This window comes from Montipora foliosa, chromosome 4 (assembly GCF_036669935.1).
Source record: "Montipora foliosa isolate CH-2021 chromosome 4, ASM3666993v2, whole genome shotgun sequence".
Classification (NCBI taxonomy): Eukaryota; Metazoa; Cnidaria; class Anthozoa; order Scleractinia; family Acroporidae; genus Montipora; species Montipora foliosa.
This window is the reverse complement of record NC_090872.1, coordinates 7,557,670-7,568,174: the sequence shown is the minus strand read 5'-3', so window position 1 is coordinate 7,568,174 and position 10,505 is coordinate 7,557,670. Positions and strand designations below refer to the sequence as shown.

General features: G+C 38.0%; 2 protein-coding genes across 3 annotated transcripts in view; one reads left to right on the top strand and one right to left on the bottom strand.

Moving 5' to 3' along the window:
* LOC137999696 (ran GTPase-activating protein 1-like) overlaps window positions 1–8,488 on the bottom strand; it is a 44,031-nt gene extending 35,543 nt beyond the window's left edge. The window contains exons 1-5 of the mRNA XM_068845552.1: window positions 8,230–8,488; window positions 7,987–8,114; window positions 7,195–7,254; window positions 4,452–4,631; window positions 2,694–2,828 (exon numbers count right to left, since the gene is read on the bottom strand). Coding sequence (XP_068701653.1) covers window positions 2,694–2,828; window positions 4,452–4,631; window positions 7,195–7,254; window positions 7,987–8,114; window positions 8,230–8,350 — 624 coding nt within the window. The 5' untranslated portion in view covers window positions 8,351–8,488. The remainder of the gene's footprint in view (window positions 1–2,693; window positions 2,829–4,451; window positions 4,632–7,194; window positions 7,255–7,986; window positions 8,115–8,229) is intronic.
* LOC137999697 (fatty acid hydroxylase domain-containing protein 2-like) overlaps window positions 1–10,505 on the top strand; it is a 26,525-nt gene that overhangs the window by 8,397 nt on the left and 7,623 nt on the right. The window contains exon 1 of one of the 2 annotated variants that reach the window (XM_068845554.1): window positions 9,149–9,310. The exons of the other annotated variant lie outside the window; for it this stretch is intronic. The gene's annotated coding sequence lies outside the window, so the exon portion shown is untranslated. Of the gene's footprint in view, window positions 1–9,148; window positions 9,311–10,505 lie in introns of those variants that run through there. 2 annotated transcript variants of the gene reach the window in all.

Sequence of the window (10,505 nt, the reverse complement as noted above, 5' to 3'; positions counted from 1 at the left end):
TTCCGGACTTTCTCAACACACACTGAATTTAATCATTTAACATCGAACAGTGCCCAGTGTCTTGCTCACGACACCCATGGATAACTTTCCTGGTGCTATTTCTGTTATCATTGCTTAAAAATACCTATAAATATGCAGTGGGTTGCACCAACCACTCACTAAATTAATAAGCACTGATCCATCTACATAGCTGAGTAATATTCGTATTGAGGCAGGGTTTTCGTTTTACGCCGTAGGGGCCGCGACGTCTTGTCCTGTCGTTTCCTGGTTCATGTCCGGTACTTTTGAGGGCTATTTGAGGGGTTTGTTCAATTTTTTGTTAGTATAATTTCAGTGCACTCTATCCTTGCTGGGAACTGATTGTTTGGTTTCCAGAAACACTGGAAACAGCATGTCTAAGTGCTCTATCTAAACTTTTTCCTGATGGGGAGGGGGGGGGCCCGGCCCCCACGACTCCCCTATGTAGCGTGCACCTTGGGCGCTTGCAAGTCACCTTGTGGCGCCAAAAATTTCACTCTCGGTGGCTTTCACAAATATGACCGCTACTTTACAAAACTTTCGAAAACCCTGTGAGGCAACTTCATTCCTAGGGTCTTTCATTTCCCCCACCCAGAGGCCCACCACAGAGGAGTGGAGAGATGAAATACTCTGGAATTAATTTGGTGTGAGCGGTGTTGACAATGATAAGAAAATTGGAAATTGCACTGCTACTGAAAAGTACTCGCTTCTAAGTACAATACACCAGCAGAGTAACCCAAGTGACCCGTTAGTCATTTGCCATGGATGTATGTCGAAACAAGAGCTCCGAGCCAAGTGAACAATAACACAATAACCAACACCTGGTCGCAGCACCAAAGTTACAAACTTATAACTATGAAATACACGTAATTAAAACGGATAAAACAGATATCTCATGCCTTTTTAATGTCGGACTTCTGAGATACAAATCACGCGTATTGTGATGTACATGTAATTAATCACAATTTACGACAATGTCAAACCTTAAGATTAGGATTGGACTTGAATGAAGCTGCCAGTGCTGCAATCCCTTCATGATGGATTCCATTTTGTGGCATTTGAACCTCTTCTAAGTGCCAATGGTCTGTTCATTTAAATATAATTCACTTAAAAAAGGGGTTGAACAAGACAAACTGCAGTACAATATCTTCACACTAAAATATATGTACAGAGAAAACTCAACCTAATACCACCCAAATAAATAGGTCTTTGTCACTAAATTATGATCCCTCTTCCCAAGAGGGGTTTATCAAGGTTTTGTACAGGAGATCATTAACAATATTAAGGGTCATGCAAGAGGACAGCTGCATATTACTGTATTTTGTTTAAGAAAAGTACTGTAGATAGGACAAAACCAGCTGTGCAAAGTTGTAGTTCAGTGATGAACAGACCTAGTCAATTTGCCTGATGTCACCCACATCTGAATCCCTGCCAGTTATTAAGACTACTTTACCAGCTAACGTTTCAATCTTATTTTAGACTGGGCCCAGTGGCAATATCAGAGAAAGAATCATAACTATGTTAAACCAATCCTATGTCCCCCTTACATAGCAGATAAATTTTCTTTGGTACTTGCACTGCAAAAATACATTTGGGAATCAAGTTAATGATAAGGTTAGTTATTTCGTAAAGAAACTGCGGTATTGTATCTCTGGGTGATTAAAACAAAAGAATCTAGTTGCATCAAAATAATATTGTTCTGATGAAAGAGTAAACCCTCTAAATTATCAGCCCTTGTATCTCTCCCAAGAGGGTCAATAATAATCAACAACTATTCACTGAAGTGGTGGTGGCTAGCACTTGGTGGATACTAGCCAACGACATTGAGGTGAATAGCTGTTTAAGTATGTACTAAAACACTGAGATAATATAGCACTAAAACATGCTTTAAACTAATTTATTCCTGCAAAGATTACAATATTTTCAGGCGCAAATTCACGCAAATTGCTTAGGGATTAATAGCAAAGGATATCCCGAGTACGACTAGCTAATGAGCGCGCACAATGAATGCTATCCACTGTTTCAGTATATAGCAATAATTATTATTATCATTAGCCCACTGCATGACCATGTCATGTGACCTTGTCAATCATTAAAAAATGGTTGTGCTACAAAATAGATGCCAGAAATGGAAAGAGCACAATGAAATAAGTAAGAATACATGTATTAATTTTGAGGCCACTGACACTTAGGTGAGAGATTTTAAAGTGATTTTAATGGTTTAAAATTAACTGAGATTTATATGGAAAACAGCTGCTGGATGGGAGCTCAGAATTCTTTTACATTTTTCAAACTTTCAAACTACTCTAAAATCATGCACTTAAACGCCAGTGGCATCAAAATTGACATTCTTACTATTTTGTACCACAATCACTTTTTTTGATTGAAAAGGACACGTAACGTACATGTAGCCATGCAAAGGGCCTATTCACTTTTAACAACTCATTTGATAACTAAATTTCCCATTTTAAAATTGACCTCATTACTCAGCCAGGCATAGGTTTCAAACCCACGAATGATTTTTGTCCCGATAGCGTTGGGCTTGTGGCAGACAAGTCAAACTAATATATTATTGTAACAATGATAATTTCTGCCAGCCTTAAGAAAATCATTTCCTCCTTGAGGTACAAATAATTGTCATTAGCTTATTTCTTTGAAGTGATCATTTACCATACCTGGAATGCTTCTGCTAAAGATTTGGCTCCAGGGTTTTCCAATCTATTTCTGCCTGATATGAATACCTTTAGCTGTAGGGGAGTGCCAGCTTCTGAGCTTGTTTTGTGGCAATCGATGAGAGCTTTTGATAGAATCTATGAAACATAAGATATTTTCAATGTTACATGGATTCTCACATATACATGGCAGTTCGTCTTAAGCAGATTTCGGCAAAGTTTGCAAAGGAAAGCTTTGCCATTGATTCACATAAGAAAAAAAACAACATGTATAGAAGGATCATTTAAAGAAAGGTAATGTTTAAAACAAAACCAACTGTGATTTTGGACAAGCAGGAATGGTGCAAGAATGGCATACGGTAAAAATATTGCCCGGATTCAATTCTCAGATTTGGAATCATATGCATTTTTTGGTTCTCTAATTAAATTTGCTCCACGAGGCTTTTCTCTGGATACTCTTGATTTGATTTGCATTTCTTGATTTCAGTTTACAGTTTTCCCAATTAGTGCCAAAGCGCTAGAGAACTAGACATTTAAATTAAAAGGTCATAAAGTTCAATCTACAGTTTATATGCTACATTTAGGGGAAAACAGGAATATTTTCTCAAGACTCAGTGCCTTTTAATCACTTTTACTGGCCAAACCCTCAGTCAATGTTAAAGGCTATCACGACACTGAATTGAATTAACTAAAGGTACAAATGCCTTGTTTTCACCAAGACGACCAATAAAAGTGATCAGAGAGTCTTGTAGTCTTGTATGAACAATAGATATTATTGTTTACGAGTCAGTACAACCAACAACCCTCCCTTTTGGGCCCACACAAGCTTAGAAGGTTCAAGCCAGGGGTCAACCTAACAAGCCCACAATGAGCACTGCAACTACATTTAAGCTGCATCTTTGAGTCCTTGAGCAGTTTTGTAACAGTTCTTTTTCAGCAGTCCTGAGAACTTTTGTAACAGTTGCTTCCAAGTGTTTCCTAACCCACTCCATCCCATCCTTTTGTCTTTTACTTCCTGTGATCAAATCAGTGTTGACAAGTAACTCAAACTGAGACCTCATGAATGAATGGGATGCAGGGTTTGCCAGGCAATTTATTATCGATCTTAGACGTCCGTGGACAAGGGCTTTCTTTCAGCCCACTTCATGAACTGTTAATTTCAGTCTGCAGTTAAAAAATTCTGGTCACGTGATAACATATTTTGCAGCTCTGCATTTTCGAAAAAACTGATCTTGTGACTTTATTTTCGACAGAAGCCCTTAAGTACTTAAGGGCTTCCGTAATTTCCTGTTGCTCTCCCCAAAGATGAAAAACGCGAAACGATGTTGACGGCGAGTAAAACCAGCCTAAGCTATTACGGGTAACCCAGGAAAAGCCTTTTCTGAGGAAATGAGAAGAAGGTGGAAAATTTTCTTCAGGTTTTTTTTTCTTTTTTCGGCCCGGGGAAGAACAAAGGACTAGCACCACATGGTCGGTATCTTCAAAACCGCAGAGCCACAAAATGTGTTATCATGTGATCAGAATTTCTCAACCGCAGACTGAAATCAACAGTCCGTGAAGTGGGCTGAAAAAAAGCCCTTAATTGTCCACGGACGTTTGAGATCGATAATAATTAAAGTACATTGTAACTCTTGAATGAGTCAAGCGACAATCACTTTCCTTGTTTAGTCACACAATCCAAATGAATATAGTTTTATCACATGATTTATTTTTCTCTTTGATCCCAGAAACAATCTTAGTTTACAGTTTACTCTGACTTACCTTTCCCCCACCAACACCAAGGCCATTGTTATTCAGTTTAAGTGTCGTTAATGAGTAACACGCTTGGCTTGTGAGTAATTTTACACAGGCCTTGACTCCGTCAGGTCCAAAGGCATTGTCACTAAGATCCAGCTCTGTCAACTTTGCATTAGCTGCTATTATACCATCACTCAAATGTCCCTTTATAACAGGATTTAAAGAAATGACATAATGCAATTACAAAAAACTGTAACCAATAGTGCTTGAAACTTGAAAATTGCAATTCAAAACACAAAGCAGGTTGTTTGTTTAGAAAATAAACCAGGCTATTTGGAGCATATTAAGGGATGAGAAAACGATTATCAAAGGGGACCAGGGGCCTGTTTCTCAAAAGTCCCGAAACGTTACAGGACTTTTCGCATGTCACATTTCCTTTTGAATCTTAAGAACAGAGAGGATTTAAGTCGTCAAACTTCACAGTCCTTTTCCTTTTTGTTTCCTTACAAACGAGTTTAAAAATTGTCTTTCTAAAACAAGCGGTTCCAAGGGAGTTTCACAAATGGCTTTTCAGGCCCGAAAAGTTTTTGGAACTTTTGAGGAAGAGGCCCCAGATTCTTCAAAACTTATGGATATGTAGTAAGGTCATAAAATTCAATACCTTTTCCAAGTCAAAATCCTGAATCAAATAAATTCTGCTCTTGGGAAAGTGAAATTTACCTCAGAAGTCAAGAATGTCTCGCCAAAAGAGTAGGGTTCATAAGTTATTATTTGGAGTTATAGAAACTATTTCAACACTGGCAAAACAATGTATTAAAACCATGGATTACTGGGTGCATTGATTCTTGCTGCTGTACAGTACTTGACGACCTCATGTTGAATTCATGCTGAGAAAGCAATATTAGATCCCACTAAAAATAATTATTATAATGATTATGATTATTTTCAGTTGGAGCAGCTGAAAACACAAATAATATTATGGTCCACTGGACAAGTTGTTTTACATGCTTTTTGTCTATACCCTGACAAAGATTATCTGGTACATTGGATTTAAATTCTCAATGACATATAGTTATGCAATACACTCTCAATATTTTAGTGAAGATTTCTTGGTTGATTAGATTGGGAGGAAGGCTTTTTCCATGTGGCTCAGGGGTTAGACCGCTTGCCTTGAGATCAAGGGCATGCATCCTGGTTCAAGACCAGTTCTGACCACTCGTTGAATTTGATCTTGGTAGTCCCTGGTTCAACTTCTCAGTTGCACTTGTAAAGAAAGCCAACTGGTTTACCTCCAGCCAGTTGGGATTCTAAAATATGTTGTTCTGTTGTTTTATTGACCCTGAAAAGCTCCTATGGGGTAGTGGTTAATTGAGTGTATGCTTGTATATAGGGGCATGGGGGAAATGGTGGTGTAGTAATTTAAGCTCCCAACTCCCACCCCTAGAGTTGCTGGTTCAGGAACAAGCTCTGCCATTGAGTGCTGTTTCCTTAAGACAAGAAACTTTGTCCCACACTGCCTCTCCACCCAGCTGTATATATTGGGCACCAAAGACATACCGTATTTACCCGTGTATAAGTCGATCCCATGTATAAGTCGACCCCCCATTTTTGATGGCAAAAAAAGCAATTTCTTAATTTCTTTGCTAAATGTTCATGGGATATTAATCTTGCATTCTTCGATTTCTGGAACTGTGGATTCACAAAAAATTAAGGGCCTCAAGCGCTTAATAGTTTTGTGGTTCAGCGGTTGTTGTATGTCTGGGCATTTTGTCCTTGAATTTCGAAAAAGTTCTCAGAAAATCGAACATGTAAACCTCAAACTAACCTGTTTCGTTGTTCAAGGATAAAGGGCTTTAGAGGATAAGCACAACATCACAGAAGCAGGAGTCAATCTTTGAAAATAACTTCAAAAACGATGCGAAATGTGCAAGGTTTAATTGGTGCTTGACTTATAATTTCTCACATGACAAACGAAACAAAACTCATAAACCAAACAATACAAAGTTTGCAAAAGCATTTAAATCATCCAGATTTGTATAAAGAATACAAAACAATCATTACCAACCAGCATTTTCAGGCAACACGAGTGACGATCATGCTTGCACGCAAACACGAGGAATTGTGCCAGGTTACTAAGCCGTTGAAGGATCGCGTTTTATTTGAAGAAACAAGAATGTTTTTTAGAGCTTTCCGCCTTTGGAAAACGAAAATTTCCAGTGTCTATTTCATATTTGTGCTTTTGAGTATCTTCAAAATTTAAAATAAAACAAATCCTTTTTCATTTCAACTGGAAATGCTTAATTACATTCATTTTGAAGTCTTTCGTCATTCATTTTGAAGTATTTCGTCCACTGCGTTCGTTATGCCCAACGACCACATTATGATGTTTATTTTGAATAAATTATTTAGCTGGAACTTGGCTCGAAATCTTTGACCCATGTGTAAGTCGAGGGCGATTTTTGGAGCTTCTTTTGAGGCCATAAAAGGTCGACTTATACACGGGTAAATACGGTACTTGCAAATGACTAACATCCTGTCCATGGGGGGGGGGAGAGAGGAGGGAGGGAGAGCAGGGGGGGAGAGGAGGGGAGGGACAATACTCTCACTCTCAATCCCTTCATGTTACATAAAACTATATGAGCCCCAGTGGGTTATCTAATGTACAACTCAACCTGTTTTTGTCTTAGCTAATTGATTAGTACAGTTTTGCTGACCAGGAAATTAAGCAATATTTTTTATAAACAAAGATTTGATTCACCGTACATACCAACGCCAGTGGGATTTCTGATCGCAACCTTCCAGTAAATATGTCACTCCACAATGCTCTCTAAAATGAACAGACAACAAATCCAGTTTAAGATAATACAAGAGAGGAAATTACTGTACATCTTGATATGTCCAGAAATGGAACTAATAAGATGCAAGGTGATTTGACAAGTGTTGCAAGAAGGATGTCCTCTTAATAACTTTTCTCCTCAACAGCAACAAGTTGTGTGTCCAGAAATACAGCAAACAAATGTCAATCAACTGTTCCTCTAACTCTCATCTACCAAGGAAACATTGACAGTTACGATAATAATTCCCTCTACAATAGTTGTGTTTCGATATCAAAAAAGTTGTTGTTGTTGATGATGATGATGTTGTTGTTGTAAAGAGAAGCAAGTAGTTCTGAATCATCACTTCACTTTATTAAACAAGACAATCGTATTCTAGGAGGGCCACTTAAACTTCACCAATAATACTGGCTCTCACAAAAAAAAACAAAGAAACTTGAAAATTGACAAGAATTACACAAACAAATGCCTCATACTGTATGTTTTGAAGAAAATCGTGCAAATTAAACCTGAGATCATTACCACTAACAATACACCAACTGAATATTTGTGAAGAGCAACCATTCTCACTTCCAGGCAAAAAGAGAACTTCTCGGTAATAACACAGCAGAGCAATGTCACCACTATTTCCCAACAGCTCATCATGGGTCATTTGGGACTCATTTCTCAGCATCTCAATGGTCCAGAACAACGTATGTAGTGCAGCTTCTATCATTGGCTTTTACCTCAAATTCTTGCCTCGTCGATAGTGCTTCTCCAATAGCTTCAGCAGCTCCAACACCAATTGTGTTACCTTCAAGGCATAATGCCTGTACGTCTTTGCTTGCCTTAATTGCATTAACAACCTCAACAGCTGAAAAAGAAATGCTCTGTATATTTAGGGAGGCAGACACCGGTTCAGTTTATTGTAAGCCAAAATTTTGTTTGCATGTAGTCATTCTCCACGCAATTAAGCAAAACAAGCTCACCGTCATCGATGGAGTTCAATTTTAAGCTTTTTCCTTTAAAGCTAACAACGTTGACTTGATCAACTTTCGTTTTTGCCAACAACTCTGTGACACCTTGAATATCTTTCTCGGTGTCACCCATTTTATCAAGCGGGGAGAAATTATAAAAGGTAAACTTAAGGTTACAGTTAGGATTAAAAGGTGGAAAAGAAGTCAAGTTCTACAATGAAGTTAACACCATGTGCGAATGGATTTCAACGAACTTCTGCATCCAACGATAGATGAGAGAAGTCTGGAGACTAGCAATAATGCGCATGCTTTTAAAAATGCAATCTCATCATCTCATCCATCTCATTATTGTCAATTTGCATTGAAATTTGCATTGAAAAACCTTCACTTTATATTTTTATAGAGTATATACCTTTATTATACGATTAACACTTACATTTAGCCTACAGATAGGAAATAGAATTAGCCTACAGATACGTATCTTCGTGTCGATTACAATGACTGGGCAATTCTTTCTACACTTATTTCCCAAAAAATATTGGAAATAAGTTTTACAAAGTATTAAATAAGGAAAAAAGCGAAACTTGCAACCTTGTAAACTTGTGTGAGTCCCAGGGCTTTCTACAAGGACTCAGCATCCCCCAACTTATTGTCGAGGTCCAGGAACACGCGTTATGTCACGTTTTTTTCACTCATTATAGAATGCGCCGCTTGGGATTTCGATGGATCATCGTCTTTTATTCATATTACGTAACTGTCCTCGATTATCATTGCTTCCATAACGAAAACAGCTATTGCTGCTTGATCAAACACCTTTAATGATTTATTTGGTTGCTGGTTTTTCGGTACATGTCTGAGCTAAAGTTCCGCGAGCAAACACAGGTAGCCTTGTTGCCCAGTCCGTAATCATTGGACTTTGAACCAATTAAGTCACATGACTGAAACGCAACCAACAAAACTCCGCCGCGCGCGACCATAGTTAGTAGAGGGCGCCACAGAGGAAAGACGTTCAAAGATTCAAAGATACCGCTCACCAACAGACAAGGAACAGCTGCGTTTTTCGAAGGTTTAAGCCTCAAGACCACAAGAAAAAGTGAGTTTCATTTATAACGACAACTCTCGTTGTTTGCATGAAATAAGGAATGACGAAACAGCAGTTTATAACACCTGTTTTAGGCCGCCATTTGTGTGACAAAGTTTCCCGCTCATTCACAAAGAGAACGGAGTATGTTTTCGTAATTGAGCTTAATATCTTAAGCGAAATGTGTTATTCTGCGGGATTATTTACAGGTTCTTATTCCTTTGTTGATCTTTCCGAGTTTTTTGCCGATCGGATTTTGTTCGTGTTTTGTTGATCTTCTCAATATACGAAGTGCGTTGGCTTGTAAACGAAGTCGTAAGAAATGGTCGGCGCTCGACAGTGGTCTGGCAATGCAATATCAACCTTATTTATTAAACGATGAAATACTAACGTTGAAAATTCATAGACGAAAATTGAATCGTTGGCAACGAAAATTTGGTGCTTTCGAAATTATTCAATGTTTTCGTTACCGCAATAATTTGGAGGCGTCTGTTGGGCGGTGGTCTCTTGCGTCATCCCGTTGGTGGAAGTAATTTTCATAACTCTGGAGGCTACGGAAGCGGTCACCAAATTTACGTAAATACATGAAATATGTACTCGAGTCATCATTATTTCTTTTTTTAACAAAGCTGGGCCTAGCCTGCAAACGCAGACGTATTTCTGGCCGTTGTTTCTCGAGAGAAAGGACGACCGGAAAAAACGTCAGCGTTCACGGGCTAAGCTGGACCTAAATCGTTGAATAACAATGCTCATTGCTAACTTTATGTCTTTGTCCTTCAAAATTACGGGAAGAATCTAGAAGCTTAAATTTCTGTTTTTTCTAAATTATGGGTGTTTGATGCCCCTAGCTAAAAGGCCTTAATGCTCTCAGCCCTGCCCTTAGCCAAAAACAGGTTTGAAGGCTGACAAAAACTACCTTGAAATGATAATAATAAATAATGATAATAATAATAATTTTTATAATAATAATAATGATAATAATAATATACGTACGAAACCAAAACAACGTTTCTTTTAAAGACAATCATACCTGTGCAAATATCTCTCTGAAATTATTTATCAAAAATACAGTCTTCCATGTAAATATTCATCTTTCATTTGCATTGTTTGAATGCCTGTGAAGTAAAGATACACTGTAAGGTTTTGCATATTTAAATTTATTATAAAAAATTGGTAAGGTGTAAATTTTGTTTCCAAAGACTACCCA